Source organism: Abramis brama, assembly GCF_963993115.1.
Source record: "Abramis brama genome assembly, chromosome: 7".
Lineage (NCBI taxonomy): Eukaryota > Metazoa > Chordata > Actinopteri > Cypriniformes > Leuciscidae > Abramis > Abramis brama.
The window spans coordinates 12,643,701-12,660,897 of NC_139969.1; the positions used below are offsets into that span (position 1 = coordinate 12,643,701).

The following is a 17,197-nucleotide window of genomic DNA, read 5'->3' on the forward strand; positions in this document are numbered from 1 at the left end:
CAAATTGTAGCCTCTTTTTCCTATTTGTTGTGGAGATGAGTGGTACCCGGTGGGGTCTTCTGCTGTTGTAGCCCATCCGCCTCAAGGTTGTGCGTGTTGTGGCTTCACAAATGCTTTGCTGCATACCTCGGTTGTAACGAGTGGTTATTTCAGTCAAAGTTGCTCTTCTATCAGCTTGAATCAGTCGGCCCATTCTCCTCTGACCTCTAGCATCAACAAGGCATTTTCGCCCACAGGACTGCCGCATACTGGATGTTTTTCCCTTTTCACACCATTCTTTGTAAACCCTAGAAATGGTTGTGCATGAAAATCCCAGTAACTGAGCAGATTGTGAAATACTCAGACCGGCCCATCTGGCACCAACAACCATGCCACGCTCAAAATTGCTTAAATCACCTTTCTTTCCCATTCTGACATTCAGTTTGGAGTTCAGGAGATTGTCTTGACCAGGACCACACCCCTAAATGCATTGAAGCAACTGCCATGTGATTGGTTGATTAGATAATTGCATTAATGAGAAATTGAACAGGTGTTCCTAATAATCCTTTAGGTGAATGTATATTCTAATGGCTATCCTCACCCATGCACCAATATTTGTTGAAGATACGCAGTGAAAAATAAGCACTGAACTGGTGTGGACAGGGTTATTTTTGCCGGTGACCTTATTGCACATGCATTAGGAGTCTCCCTTTAGAACGCAAAATGGGAGGAGAGTATTTAAGTGAATCATGCAAGGTGATTTACTAAGGTTTGCACTAGTCAATTTACTGGTATTTGCGCCATTATTTACCGGCAAAATAAAGCAGGTCTTAAACCAGACGCTAATTTGTGCTGCTCTTGGTAGATTGCGTTGGTCATTATGGAAATGATCCGGCTGCGTCTGTGTTCTTTAATTTGCATGTCGTCAGTAGATTGCGCCCAGTCTTTCACTTTTCAACTTTCCACTCCCATCAGCACTTTTTTTGGGAATGCACTTTCTGATAAATTGCCCTGTTTAGTAAATCTGACCCTTAAACTGCAACAATGACTTCTTAAAGGTCCCGTATTATGCCCCTTTTCACAAGATGTAAAATAAGTCTCTGATGTCCCCAGAGTGTGTATGTGAAGTTTCAGCTCAAAATACCCAACAGATCATTTTTTACAGCATGTTTAAATTGTCATTTTTTGGGGCTCAGAAAAACGCGCTGTTTTAGTGTGTGCCCTTTAAATGCAAATAAGCTGCTGCTGGACGACCCAGGGGGCGGAGCTTCATGAGCTCGCGCTCAGTCTCTCAGGACAATTCATCTCACGGAATGATGATAATATCAGAAACTCTCAGTAACGGTGTTCATTTCGAGTCGGATAATAATGCCTACAGAGTCAGAGTGCTGTATAGAGATGGAACAGGTATAGTTTAGTAGTTTAATTACGGTTATTATAACGTATTTGTCATCTGCTTGTATGTATCCATTATTAATAGCCTACAAGTCTGCTGTTTCGGACCAGGTCCGAATGATGATCAAACATATACTGATGAGTTTAATAAAGTTTATTGTACATCACACAAAAGATGAAGCGTCAGTTTTACTTCATCACCGTAAGAGCTGAGTAAACACAGTAAGTTATAAGAAGTGCGCAAGTACATAAACAAATTTCGGTAGAGTTGAGGAAACATTTCTGTGGGCGGAGGTTAGTCAAAAAACTGTTCTACTGACGTCATTAAAGAAGGAAGTAGAGGGATGTAGTCCAAACGGGCCGTTCGATGTAGGCGACTTCTGTTAAATAAAATATCTCGCTTGGCATTGAACTTTGAGCTTTATAATTTTACAGATATTATTTATACTCTAACAACAACATTACACACTAACTAAAGTTTGAAACATGGGATCACGAAGAACAGCACCTTTAATGAGTTTTTAATTTTTCTAGTTTTTTCTAGTTAAAACATCTAAAAATCCTTTAAACATGAACAATTTACTTGAGAAGCAACATTGCATGAGATTTGTGAGATATGTAAATATGTTTTACTTGTTATGGATGTATATTTATATGCATATTTATACAAGTGTAATTTGTCTTAAGATTGATGACATACTCAGGGCTGTATGCAAAAAAAAATTCACAAATGCTTTCTAGAATTAGAGCGCACAGCCCCCCGCCTCTCCCCCACCCCCTCTTAGAATAGATGTTATTTTACATTTAAAAAAAATGCAATATCAGTTTTAATTTGGAAGGAATGTTTTAAAGTCCAATTTTATTCCACCAGGTCACTTGTGCCGATCTCTCTCTCTCTCTCTCTCTCTCTCTCTCTCTCTCTCTCTCTCTATTTTTGCTCTGATCTATCGATTCTCTCTCTGCCTCCTCAGTCCTCTTGTGCTATATGATCTAAAATCCATGGGAGCTTCTCTGAACAGCCATCATGCATTCCTCCATACCTCTTTGTATATCATATACACTTTCTGTCAGGACCACTATCGTCAAAGATGATTGACAATTAGCAAACAGTTAGGATTGGCGGTATGGTTCTGTTCTGGGCAAGAACTCCCTGCGCATCCATGCAGTCCAGCATGGATAAGAGCAGGGAGAGCAGCGATAACCCCCCTCAGGGGGTTACTGAATACTGAAGGAGCTTATATATGGATGCAGTGATAGGCGTCGTATTCCTATAGGTAGACGTGGATCAGCTGAGAGTCAGCTGATGCGAGCTTGACTAACATGACCTGCCAGAACTAACGCTACGCTTGATTTCTGTTTGCTTTGCATATGTACAAGCCATAGTGACTGCAATTTATCTGTATTGTCAATTGCACAGAAACCCTCATAGTCATTCCTGAACTGAACCTGTTGGTTAGCTGGACCACAGTGTGATAAATGCTGCCAACTGGAAAGTGCTCTTGAGCAGAGCTGGTGCCATGGTGGGGTATGGCAAAGGTTCAAATGCTGAGAGATGGTTTATTCTAATGATGGCTTCATTATCTATCTACCTTCACCTACTTATGCAATGTCGTTATTTATCTACAGAGCTCTTAGTAAAGTTTGACTGCTGGTTTGCTGATCGTAGCTGATCTCTCACTCTTGCCAGACTGAACATTTTGATAGATTTAAAGGGGTTGAATCACATTTCAGCTGATCAAGCTGGGAGACCTTGCAGCAAAATTTGTAGCAGCGTCTTATGATCCTACAGAAATCATTATAATGTACTGATTTAGAGCTCAAGAAACATTTCTTATTATTATCAATGTTGAAAACAGTCATGCTGTTTAATATTTTTGTGGAAACCACGAAAAAAAAAAATCTGAATTCTTTGATGTATAGAAGGTTCAAAATGACAGCACTTATTTGAAATAGAAACCTTATATAAACTTATAAAAGACTGACACTTTTGATCAATTTAATGCATCCTTGCTGAATAAAAGTACTAATTTACATAAAATACACTGGCCTAATAATAATACTAAATTGTATTTTATTTAAAATCTTAAAATTCGAAAGGTTTTGTATGAGGTTTAGGGTTAGGGCATAGAAAATAATTTGCTAGTATAAAACAAAAGTCAATGGAAAGTCCTCACTATGATAGAAAGAGTGTGTGTGAGAGAGAATCTATCTCTGCAATTCTGGCTCCGTTACATGTGGTAACTGGTTCTGGTGGTTGGAGATGTGGGTGGAGAAGGGGTCAGTAGATCACCCGCTTTAATGGGCAGTGTCTGTAAGAGAGCCCTGAAATGAAGACAGTCCGTCCAGAGAGACACTTCTCTGATAGCACGTCTCTCTACTGTACAACATGCTTGCCAGCGGGAGCATTACATTTGCACACATAAATTAGCAACTATCAGCATATGTAAATGTGGGTGACTGGCTGAATCTGTGGCGGTGGGTTACGTGTCTGTCTTTGTGTGTTTGAGAGACAGGCGATGACTGTCGCTCGATGATGTCTCTCTCATCATTCCACTCAGGCTTGTTTACCCAACCGCAACAAGATAATGTTTGACACCGTGTGACGCCGCCCCGAGAGAGAATTTTGCTTTGAAAGTAGGGCCTCTAAGGTTCCGCTCGCTCTCCGGCTTTGATCTGTTAAATGAAATTCCTCATCCTGAGTAGCACATTAAAGGAACTCACCTCCTCAGATTAAGATGACGTGCAAATCGCATATCAATTAAAGAGACTGCTCGGGGTTCAGCGCTGTGATGACATGGCCATCAGTCACTCATACAGGAGGGGTGGGAAAATTTATGGATGTGATGATATGAAGAGGGGTAAACGTGAGAGATATGAGTGCATACACGGAGAGAGTAATATAGACTATAAGAGACACGATGTGTTAAAATTAATCAATGAAATGAATGAATCACGATGTCCACGTCCTCACGACACGTGTTAGCAGTCGTGCTCATGAGGACACCGGATCTCTGTCTTTTATATCTTTCTTATCTCTATCTTTCTTTATACTGTCCTGTAGAATCCAAGCGAAAAGCCAAAAATATGAATAGATAAGTAAAAGGAAATGAAAGAGTTTTGTGCCACGATATAACAAGCAAATAATACAAAACACTTTGACACTTTGTTTAACATATTCACATTTATTCACAATCGTCTTTAAATATCATTGGAAGAAACAGGAGTCCGGTAAGACAGGATTTTGTTCCTCAGTATTCTAAGATTGCCCCTCATCGCATTATGTAAGATGTTGTAAAATATCGTATTTGAGTTTGCCCTGCCTTACGAGTTTCCTTATTGATATTATATAACCCTTAACTTAAAATCTTAAAAAAGTAAATATTTACAATAAAAAAAATTAATTTAACCACACTGACTCACATTAAGTTTTAAATAACAATGTTTAAGTGAAAATGTGGGTAGTTGACATGAAGTTATTTTAATGATGATGGTGGTGTTGATCATTATTATATAACTTTTATGAACATTCATATATATTCTCGTAACACTACTATACACTATACAATAAGGTCTTGTTTTGTTTACATTAGTTAATGAATTAACTAAATTGAATATATTCTAACATCATTTATTAATCTTTGATCATATTTGTTAATAAAAATGTTCATGTTAGTTCACAGCACAATTTTTGATCTTACAAAGTTTTTTAGTAAATGTTGAGATTCACATTAAGATTAATACAAGCTGTAAAAGTATTGTTCATTGTTAGTTCATGTTAACTAATGTAGTTAACTATTGCTAACATAGAAACCTTATTGTAAAGTGTTACCGATATATTAAATGAAATATCTGTACTTTTAATAATTCATTTGTCACACCACAGGACCACTTAAAATGAACTTCAAAAAAGGTCAAATGAAATCAAAAAGCTGTTTAAAAATGCTGAAAAACTTGATGAAATGGCAGTTGCACAACATATATATACATGAAGCACATCTAGAATTCATCTAGAGTTAATCGCGAAACAAGTAATGTCGTGTAACATTGTTTGGCAGCAGTTAGCCATGGTAAACTAATTTCATTAGAGTATCGTTCACATGCAGACCACCTTGTCGACTGTGATTTGGAACTACATCCAGCCCTCGATTGTTTTTTCCCCCTCTATCTTGCATCTCTAGTATCCTCTCTTTCATTTCCCTCTCCCTTCTGCTCCATTCCTCCTCCAGCCTGCAGTACATGTGTAGGGAGAAGTGCCATCCCCCGTTCTCCATCAGTATGTCTTCCGCACGGTCCAGCAGACCAGAGACCTGCTGTCTGTCCTGGGGGTTCCTGTTGTTAAGAACGTGGTACCTATACCTGCACCTCTCCAGCAGCCATTGGAGATCCTTCCCGGACGTCTGGATGTAGTCCTGCATGCTGCAGTCTCGCAGACGGTCGCCCAGCGTGAACACAACCATGGTGTGGCGCCACACGCCCTCTGTGAGGATCTCCATGCGTTTCTGTATGACTGCTTTCTCGGAGTGGCTGAAGTTCAGTAAGGGAATGACAAGGAGCACAACGTGGGGTCCGGGCTCACACAGCGATAAGGCATTAAACAGCTCCAGTTTCTCCTGTTTAGGGACGAGCTTCTCGTTTGTGCCCCATCCACTGGCATCCACGACCATCAGGTGTCGGCCTTCTGATTCTCTGTGTGCCACTGCGCTGGCCGCTCCGCCCCATGTATCGAATGCATCCTTACCCAGGAGTGTGTTGCCCACTGAACTCCTTCCGGTCCGCTTCTGCCCCACGATTAGCAGCCTCAGGGGTGGGGCACCTTGACTAGGGCCTGTTAGAAGACATTTGTTGGAGGGCAAATTAGATTTTAAAGAGAAAAATTAATTTTTTTTCAATGTTGAAAAGCAGACTCTTACAAAACAAAAAAAGGGTAAAAAATAAAAATGTAGTGCATGTTTACACAGGAAAGCAATTTAAATAACATGACAGCTTGACAAATCCTATGTAAACTATTTTAACTTTATCGTCTGTTTTTAACTGCATTTTCAGTTTATACTGGTTTGCAACTACTAAATAAAAAAATATTTAACTCAAATTAAGTAGTATTTGTGCCATTAGAGTTTTGCAAAGCCTGTCTATACGTAATGTTTTTTTACATTACGTATAGACTAGCTGTGCAAAAATCGAATGGCACAAATACTACTTAATTTGAGTTAAATATTTTTATTATTATATAAAATAGAAAAAAAATATATATTTAGAAAAACTGTCCAGACCCAACAGTCTTACCATTATTGCTCACATTCGCGTTGTCCATTAATCCTGTTTTCTAGTGTTTTTCAATACACGTGTAATGCAGTCCAAGCCCATCTGACTGACAGATAGTCGCAAGCCGTATGTGCATGTTATCACTGATCTGGTCATTTACATGACAAGGGAGTGATCATAATTCTCCTCCCACTTCTCGTTTCATGATTACAGATAAGCTTTTTTTAGTTCCTCTCACCCTTGGCAGTAGAGTTTATTGTTTCCACTCTAAGCTATAATTGTAAAGACATGATATAAACTAAAGAAATGTTGTACTAACCATTATTATTACAGTGTCATACAAAGCAGGAAAAACTGAGCACTGTTTTTAACAAGTGACTAAAAGTGAAGTGGTTGTTTTGGTTATAAAGTCACATGGCTGATATCAAAGCCACGAGTAAGTAATGTTCCAAAACGTGACTAAAACTACTTCTCTCTCCAGTCAAACAAAATAAGCACTGTGCCTTATTTTTTGTTCTGCTGGTGTGTCATGATGAATAAGACTTTTTTTTTTGTGCAAATTGCTGTGGCATTCAATTGATTGGGACAATTTATGTAAGAATGGATTTGTGAAGGATTTACGCAGGAATTCATTTTGCTCATGTTTCTTTAACAAGGCCCAGTGTATTTTAGAATATTTTACCTTCACTTCTAGCACATTCAGTAAAAGTAATATGCAATATATTACATTTGGGTGTAAATATTAAATTATGTGAAAAACATGACAGGTTGCCATTGTACTCTGTCCTATACTAGAGCAGACTGTTGTTTTACTCGCTTATTATTAATAGATTGCTATGACAGTCCCATACTTTTCCAAATTTAGGTGTGTAATAATAGTATTGTTAATTAATGATATTATATGATACACAATTTTAGGTTAGTTTTTATGAATGTATAAGGGTAAGTGTGCATTTTAGGTGTTCTAGCTGATTACCATTTTTTGAATCACCATTATTTTGCAGGTCCTTTAAACAGTCCTGCACCCTGTGGTGTGACAGCTGAATTTTTAAAAGTGCAATATTCCATGTCTCTAAATTAATGTAATGTCCTAAAACTACATGAACAATGATTGAAAATTGAAAAATGTGGTTTAAGAGTTTTAGATCAAGTATAGCCAAGTAATACAATATTCATGAGAAATGTACCCCCCCCCCCCCCCCCCCCCCAAAAAAAAACCTAAATTTAAATGCAATACTTAGATCAAATACTTGCTGATTATAATCGCAATACGAAAGTATGTAAACACTATATTCGCATCTATTCCACTCTGACCAAAGTGCACATGTGCTTGTGACTTAAAATAGCGATAAAGAAGGCATCACATTTTTGGGGTGGTGAAGAAAATGAGTTCATGTTAACAATGTTGCACGAGTATGTTGATGGTCAAATACATAAAAATAAATAAAGACATATTTAGGGGAGTAACTGGAAAAATCCAATACGTCCATAGAAATGTGGTTTGCATTTGACGCGAGTAGATAAAAACAGTGGTCAGTAAAACACTCTATGTGAGATCATTATTTGTGCTGTTCAAGATCAGAATAATGAGAATTGCATGTAAACGGGAGTGAAGAGATTTGCTCATGTCATGTTAACATCTTACTGCTATTAAGTCCTTACTCTGATTGTTGGAAACAATCACATTATTTGTGCACATGTAGAGATGCAACCTCTTTTACATCTGTTTGTCTGCATGTAATTGTGCGTTACCATTGAAGTCATTGGCATAAAGGAACTAGAAGTAACAGCTTGCAACCACATATTTGTGTGCAATAACTATTCCCAAGAACCATAAGTGTAATCAACTAGTTTATAGTTGTGTTTTACAACTGTGTTGTGTGTTCAGGATAAATTTAGCACATATTTCCGCTCTATGAGAATGTTTTCTCACTAGTAGCTGGTAAATGATTAGCTATCGGTCACGCTGTCTGGATGTAAGAAAACGTGGCTTTGTTTTTATGGTGTTTTGTTCCTCTACTCACTTTCCTGTTTCTTTATAGTCACTTGCCTCACAGTACTTATTTAAATTTACCCTAGAGGAGGATCTGCACACCACGTGAAAGACAAAGACTGAAGTGAACTGTAAACAGAGGGCTGGCGGACGAGCGATGGCATCTGAGTTTGAATGACTCACATCTTTAGGAGGGAAAAAAATCTTTTTGGTTTGAGCTGAGGAGAGAACAGATGAAAAGAGGATATGAGAGGAATAAGGAAGGAATATCTGTGGGCTGTAGCTCTCAGCCAAGACACATGGCATTTATTTCCCTGCATGCAGTGTTCTCACTTAGCACTCTCTTTGGAGAGTTTTTTTTTTTTTCTACGGTATGATAAACTTTAAAGGAGTGCTGCTTTTTTGCAGTGCTGAAGTGTTGCTCTACCCTACAGCTGCGTGTGTGAAAGTGAGACATTTAACCTTTAAGTATTGTTTGAAAGTCTTCATTTCAGAAGGATGAGTTCATTTTGCACCCACCATTAACAGCATATTTTTTGACATGCTATTTGCATTGTTTTAGCACAGATGAATTATGCAAATTGGATATGAACTGAAAGCAATGTGCATGCAGCAGTTCTCACGATAAAGCAGATTACTTTGTAAATAAGACACTTTAATAAAATGCCGAAGTAGGGCAATTTAGTAAATTCGGCCCAGACTGTTTTGCCGGTTCCTCTCCTGAGCGTATTGTGTGCATCAGGAGGACTTGACTTGTTGATCTGTCCGCTTCATGTAATCTTGCCTACATCTGGCTATAAGTTCTATTTCTCAGTATGTCCCGACATATTTATTTATTCTTGGGTATATGCTGGTGCAGAGTGTCTTGAGTTTCACGTCTTTGTGTTATTTCTACGTGGGGATAAAGCAGCATATTATCCTCTTCAAAAACTTAATGGCTCACACAGTCAGATACTCATTGTGTTCTTCACCTCCCCCAGAAACACATACTCACGTATAAACGCGCTGTCCTGTTTTGTGTCAGAACTCTGTGTTTCAGCGCCAGTTTCCTGGATACTTCCCCAGACTTTTAACATCTGGTTTTTAAATCCGTCTGAGGTGATCAGATCATGAGGGTCCACAGGGTCCAAAATGTTCGCATTTGTAATGTAAACTCTAATGGGTTCTGATGCATCCCGGACAGCAGTAAAGGACCACCTACCACCGTGCCAAAACAAGCACTTTAGACTTGTGCTTGCTCTCTGGCTTTAACAATAAGTACACGTTTTGCACTGTATTTTTTAACATGCAGTGACACACTGACTTAGTAAGTCATAGATGGAGTCACAACATCTGATGACAAAGTGCATACCAGGTTTAAGCGGCTCAATTGACCACTAATAATCAAATCAGACATAAATGTTAATACAACATGGCCTTCTTGAAGCTTCCCTTCCCTAATGGTACTCCCTCCTGTGGGCATCATCGCTTTCTATAAATAGACTTGTATTCAATGTATGCATTTGTCGTAAACTGTCAAACCAGGTGCATTACTATGGCAAGGTCACAGATAGCAGCTGCATCTACAGAGCTCTACTTGTGTGGTTAGAAACACCTCCATTTAAAAGATTTAATGCGTAAGCCATTTGTCACGGTGAATGCCACTAAATGTCAAGGTGGTAAGCGCTTGACAGCTTGTATGGGTTTTGTACAGTTTTGCTGCTTCATTTTTTGTGTCTAACATTGCACAGGCCTTCTCTGCCAGTGCCAGCGGGCTTTTGCTGATTGCTGCGTTATTTGGTCTAATGCATCTGTGTGCTTTATGCACCAGATCTATTTCAGAACTTAGTGAGGTAAATAGGCAGCTGACTTTTAAGGGAACATCCTAAGCTTCATGGCACCTATTAAGTGGGTGATTTGGAGTGCTTTATATAGGAAGCAACTTTATACCAGTGTTATTTTAATATTATTTATATACTATAGTATATACTATATATTAATATTTATAACTAGCTTTTATTTTTAGATTTTCAGATTTCATATTAATTTAAGTTTTAGTAATTTTCTGATGTGCTTTTTTAATATTTCACTTTTAATGGGTGTTTCCACGACACGGAAAACTATTTATGCATTTTGGCCATTCATTTACACAACAATGGCATTTCTTAATTATCTTAAGACAGCATAATTATGTTTTGGAGCAGAATATGAGTCATGAGTGTACATGTGGTTGTACATTGTGGTTGTTATGGTTGTTTTCTGCTTTTTATGTTAATCATAAAACAATAAAACTTTGGTCTTCATTGTAGTTTTTATATCGTTTTATTGATAAATAAGACTTCAGACTACGATGCTTACAAATGCACCGTAAGCAGTTCACTAGATTTTGAGACAGACCAATAGTCAAAACACAGACTAGTTGTTAGAGTTGTGCCATTAGCTTAATTTTTCAAGTGCTCACCAAGTTTGCTTTCTAGTGAGGTCAAAACATGCTTGCAATTTGAACTTTAAACTTTCATGTGTGTATTATCTTGGTGTGGCTAGTCTCTTAATGGTGATCCTTAAAAAGTATTTGAACAGTGCAGATGTCAACAGCATGGCTCAGCAAATGAGGCATATGAGGGCTAGGGTGACCGTATTGCTCTCCTTATTGTCCATCTCAGCCGGAGCCATTACCGCACTGAGGCTCACATGGGCCTTCATGTGTACCGACCATATAAAACATGCATTAGTGCTGCATAATGCATGATTCTACGAAACTCTACCCATTCTCTCATGGTCCAAAGTCATTGCTATTGTGCGATGTTGCTTATGGGGTTCAGAAAAGCAAGCAAGTAAAGCGTTCAGTACAAAGTGGAAGAATCCACCCAGAACTTTAGTTATTTTGGTAATTGGTATTGATCTGATTTTAATGCTTTAAAGATTTTCTCCCTTGGTATTTGATGTACAGTGTTTACCAAGGTTAATCATGCAGAAAGAAACACTCAAATGCAGCAATAAATGAACAGGAAACAGCAATGGTCCATTGAGGTCTTTTAGCGGTGACAGTTCAGAGCACAACAAAAAGGATGGCCTTATGACTTTTTCAACAAAATTGTTAATTAACGTTTACATTGTAACAATTAATATTCATATTTTTTAATTGTTACTTTTATTTTTTATTCATTTTAATATTATTTTGTTTACATTTTGACAGAGCAAACTCTTTTTGGGCCCTGGAATCATAGTTTGTGGGACTTCTTAATTCTCTTTAATTCATATTGGGCCTTGGGTAGTACAGAACTGTCGAGGGGAGATGGGATGGGAAGATGAGACTGAATATAGATAGCTTTTTGGAGACGCTCCAGACATATTTGTTCCACAGTGAGACTGAGAGACACAGCACACTCATAATCCTCTGAAGGTGACTCGTTTTGATCCACATACTCACACACAATCCTAAAGCAACCAAACACAAATCTCTCTGTTCCCCTCTCTAAGCACACAAGCAATGGGTGTTCCGTACTCACCTTTGATGCTCAGAGGGAAAGACTATTTTAAGTTCGCCCACCCCTCTCTGGAAGGAAGCAGTACAATTGTAATGCTAATGAGTGAGGTGCAGAATTAATCTCTGAATCATTCAGAGTTTCCTAATTTAGAATAATGAAAGTGGGAAGCTTTGAATTTGCTTCTGGTTCTGTTCATTTATAGCCACAGGTCCACAGAGAGAGGACACCCACTCTACCAGCTGCGCCCCGTGATTCATTACCTGCGGCAGACATTAGCATGTAATGACTCATTTATGTCTTAAATTGACTATTGTCTAAGTGTCTAAAGGTCAATTCCCCTGCTGGGCCATATTAACGGTTTGCTGATCTGGAATATTTGAAGTTGTGAATTTCGGCTGTCATGGGCATTGGTGCTAATCTGTCCCTGATTAGGCAGTGTGATCGGGTCTGCTTGATTTGTTATGCTTGGAAAAAGTGGAATAATCCAAGCAAAAATGAAAATTCGTTTTTTATTTAATAAATTACATAAATGTATTTAGATGCAATGCAAGTGCTCTTTTAGATGCAACGCAAATGAGGGTGATCACAACTTTTGAGCTATATTTAAAAGGCAAGATTGTCAGTGAATAGCTACTTCTAAGTCTGTTTATCACAGAAAGCTATCATATGACTTCAGATGGCTTGGAATATAGTGCACATGTAATTTTATGATGCCTTTATGGTGCTTGCTTGTTATTTTTGAATTTATTATTTTATTTTTAGCTTTACAACTTCTGGTCACCATCCACTTTCATTGTGACTCATAAAGGTCATAAAGGTTAGAAACGACATGAGGGTGAGTAAATTATGACAGAATATTCGTTTTTGGGCAAGCTTTCATTTTAAATCAGCTCCAAATGATCTTATATGCCTTACTTTTCCATGATCTACATACAGAGACTTGTGGGTTAGTCATTGAAACTTCAGGATGCATTTGGATCTCCGTATCTGTGTCTCTGTTTCTCTGTTGCTCAGAGGCTACTGGGAAATATAAACTTGTGCTTCCAACTCTGTCTAAGTGCTGTTGGGAATCTGTAGGCGGATGGTGTGTTTCTGGCTCCTACACGTATGCCTGTGTGTGCTTAAGTATATCTCAGTTGGACTTCCGGTTATGGCGCGGTGCTGAGTGGACGTGAATCGGAGCTCCGCAACAAATACTGAATAAAACTTAACTCTTTAACCCAATAATCGCTGACAAACTGATTCCATTCTGAATTCGGATATATCTTAGTATGCCAAGATGCCACCAAAACCAATTAAAACGACACAAAAACAAGTAAAATCGACCGCCGGCGCCGAGACAGATGCTAGATCGACCGCCGAGACAGATGCTAGATCTACCGAAGCTAATTGTGATGATGATGGAGCGCCGAGTGGTAGCCAAGAGTCACTTTCTGCAATTCTTGAGGCTATCCACTCACTGAAGTCGGAATTTACTGTGAGATTTGATGGATTGTTCCAGGCGATTAACGGAGTGCAGTGCGACCTTAAAGCCCTCACAACACGGGTAACAGAAGCCGAGGATCGAATAAGTACACAAGAAGATAACGTCTCAGAGTTGCAAACGCAAAATGCAACATTGAAAACTGCCATTGAATCACTCTCATTAAAAGTCGATGATCTGGAAAACCGCAGCCGTCGGTCGAATCTACGTTTAGTGGGACTTCCAGAAAAAAATGAGGGGAAAGATATGTGTGTTTTCTTCGAGAAATTACTACCTGAGATCCTCGGACCGGAAAACTTTCCTGGTCCACTTGTAATTGAGAGAGCTCACCGAATCGGCAGATTCTCCGAAGATCGTCCTGAATATACATTTCCTCCTTCAAATAATAGTCTATATACTTACTTTCACATTTTTTGGAAGAACGGGCACATACTGTATATGCAATAATGGTTTCCTTATCTGATATTCAATTTACTTCCTGGAATGTAAGAGGCCTAAACAAAATTGTAAAGTTAAAACAAGTGATGAATAGAATTAGACAAATGAAAGCTAAAATAGTGTTCCTTCAGGAAACTCACTTAGTTTTAGAAGATGTTGTAATGGTGAGGAAGAGATGGCCAGGGCAAGTGTTTTCGGCCTCCTTCAATTCATATTCTAGGGGGGTTCTCACACTTATACATAAATCCATACCTTTACAAATAATTAACACAATTACGGACAAACTGGGGCAATATATAATTATCCAAGCAGAGATCCTATCTGTTAGACTGAATTTAGTGAATGTTTATGGGCCTAATGTGGAGAATCCTGTTTTTTACAGAAATCTATTTTTAACATTGGCTGGACTGCAGGGAGATTTTGTTATAGGAGGAGATTTTAATTGCGCTCTATATCCAGAACTAGATAGATCAACTAAATCAGACCTCTCTCATTTACAAACCAGAATAGAGTTAAAACAGTGTATGCAAGATTTCAATTTAATTGATATTTGGAGAACCAGAAACCCGGATAGTTTGACTTATTCATGCTACTCTAGTACTTATAAAACATTTTCTCGTATTGATTATTTTCTTTTATCTGCTGATCTATTATCTAAAGTTAGGAACTGTTGGTATGATAGCATATTAATCTCAGATCATGCTGCAGTTTCATTCACGTTAAACTTTCCTAACTTTTCATGTAGACCCCCAAGATGGCGCTTGCATATAACTTGGCTGAGAGATGCAGAATTTTTGAAGTTCATTGATAAACAGATTTTGAAATTAACATGAATCAAACATCTGCCTCAGTTAGGTGGGAAGCATTTAAAGCTTTTATAAGAGGACGAATGATTAGCTACACAAATTATAAATATAAGAGCTGCCAAGCAAAAATGGTAAACCTCGAAAATAAAATAAAGAGAATTGAATCTGAAATATACCAGAAAATTACACCTGATCTTCTTTTGGAATTGCACAAATTGAAAATGGAATATAATGAACTTTCATTAGATCACGCCAAGAAAAGTTTGATGAGACTTAAACAGACCTATTATGAAGGTGGGGAGAGGGCGGGTAAGTTACTAGCTTGGCGTATTAAGCAGTTACAAACTGAAAGAGCCATAAATTCTATTCAGTTAAAGGAGGGTGAGATAACATTTGATCAAACTGAGATACATGTGGTCTTTAGGAACTACTATCAGGCTCTTTACAGCTCTGAATATTTTGAGAGTGCAGCAGAGAGACAAAAGGCTTTCCTAGATGCTTTGGACTTTGGGTCAACGGATTTGGGCTTCATGGTATCCCTTGAAGATGACCTAAGGTCTGAGGAGCTGTCTGAGGCCATTATCAGTATGAAAGGAGGGAAGACCCCAGGGCCAGATGGCATACCAATAGAGTTATATAAAAAAAATTCACATAAATTAATTCATCCTCTATTGGAAATGTACCAGGAGTCACTAGATCATGGGGCTTTACCTCCCTCTTTGAATACTGCGGTGATTACTCTGTTGTTAAAACCTGGCAAGTCACCAACTGATTGTGGTTCATACAGACCAATTTCTCTCCTGAACAATGACTTAAAGATTCTTTGCAAAGTGCTAGCAAAGAGACTAGAAATACATTTGCCCAAGCTTGTGCATATTGATCAAAATGGCTTTGTTTGGGGGAGACAGGGTTTCCATAACATTCGTAGAGTACTTAATATATTACATGAGAAATGTAATACTCGCGATAATGCACTCCTGTCATTAGACGCTGAAAAAGCATTGACAGAATTGAGTGTCAGTATCTGTTCAGAACTATGGAAAGGATGGGGTTTGGGGATAAGTTTATGAAATGGGTCCGGATCCTATATGCTAACCCTTTAGCTGAGATATTAACAAATGGAATAACATCTGCCCCTTTCAGACTCTACCGGGGTACACGCCAGGGCTGCCCGCTCTCTCCTCTGCTTTTCACTATAGCAATTGAACCACTGGCTATGGCAATTCGTAATCATGCACATATTTCTGGTATCACAATTGGATCCTCAGAACATCATATCTCATTGTACGCAGATGATATAATTATATTCTCTTCTAATCTTAATCTTAAAAAAAAAGTATATCTCAGTTGATTTGTAATGTTTGTACTGTGTGTCTTTGATTAAAGTTCCAGTTTTTAACTTAACACGCCCTGCTGACTAAAATGCATATCGCACCTCATTTTGTAAAAAGGCCCGTCAGTTTTCTAAGTCTGAATCCATTACATCCTATCTGGATATTTTATTGGGCTCCCAAAGAGGAGGCTCTGCCATCCGTCGAGTCCATTTCTAGCCTATGATGAATCTGTCCATTACAAATCTATCTATTTCTGCTAGAGAGTTTCCTTTTCCCTGTGCCCGGCCCTCTGCACCCCCCTGTCATTGTGACAAAGCTGTTTACCTGGCCTTCCAAAACCCTGCTACGTCCACTCAGCCATTCACCAGCTTTAATCTCATCCAAACTCCAACAGTGTTGAGCGGTGAATTCTGCTGGACAGATCCATGGAAAGAGGCTAGGGATGGGCGTCTGGCATCTTCCACGATCAATATTCGTCTATACAGTCCATTTTGTTGACTGTGTAAAACTTGGTGGTCATTCTGCATGTACATGGAGATCCGCACTGCTTTAAATGGATGCGAGTAGTGTGTCTTGGATTTGATCCTCTAATGGCTCTGTGAAATATTGTGAATAGTAAAAAAAAAAGAAAAACACTTTTTAATAAAATAACCATTTTAATAATTGCAGCTCTTAACACTATAGGATGAAAAAATAAACCATGGTTTGTTCATTTAGTCAGGGGATGGTTCACCCAATAATATATATATATATATTAAGAAAGATATAAGTATCTTTCAACTGTTTCTGTCCATACAATGAAAGCCAATGGGGTCCAAAACAACATTGTATGGAAGAAAAAAAATTTTTTTGGTGATGACATTTTCCAAAATATTTTTCCAAATAGAAGAAAAAAACAAATTTGAAATAACAGGGTGAGTAAATGATATCAGTTTTTTCATTTTTGGGTATGCTATCCCTTTAATAAGAATTCACTACTTAAAACAAGTGTTTGGGGGTTTTAAACAGGGAGCCAAACTTGGTCTCCAAGCAGCTGTTAT

The 17,197-nt window shown here is 38.3% G+C and overlaps 2 protein-coding genes across 3 annotated transcripts in view; one reads left to right on the top strand and one right to left on the bottom strand.

The window, feature by feature from the left end:
- The window catches only part of spsb4a (splA/ryanodine receptor domain and SOCS box containing 4a), a 47,817-nt gene that overhangs the window by 23,030 nt on the left and 7,590 nt on the right, over nucleotides 1-17,197 (top strand). The window lies entirely within an intron of this gene.
- On the bottom strand, nucleotides 4,544-6,766 carry LOC311087471 (GTPase IMAP family member 4). The gene is made up of 2 exons (XM_084120797.1): nucleotides 6,658-6,766; nucleotides 4,544-6,199 (listed from the first exon to the last, which is right to left on the bottom strand). The coding sequence occupies exons 1-2, from the start codon at nucleotides 6,683-6,685 to the stop codon at nucleotides 5,433-5,435; spliced, it is 795 nt and encodes a 264-aa protein (XP_083976923.1). The 5' UTR covers nucleotides 6,686-6,766; the 3' UTR covers nucleotides 4,544-5,432.

Excerpts from the sequence above, each read along its gene's own strand:
- LOC311087471 (XM_084120797.1), bottom strand. The coding sequence starts at position 6,685 with ATGGACAACGCGAATGTGAGCAATAATG. Across the intron at positions 6,200-6,657 it reads CGCGAATGTGAGCAATAATG|GCCCTAGTCAAGGTGCCCCA; the intron begins GTAAGACTGTTG and ends GTCTTCTAACAG.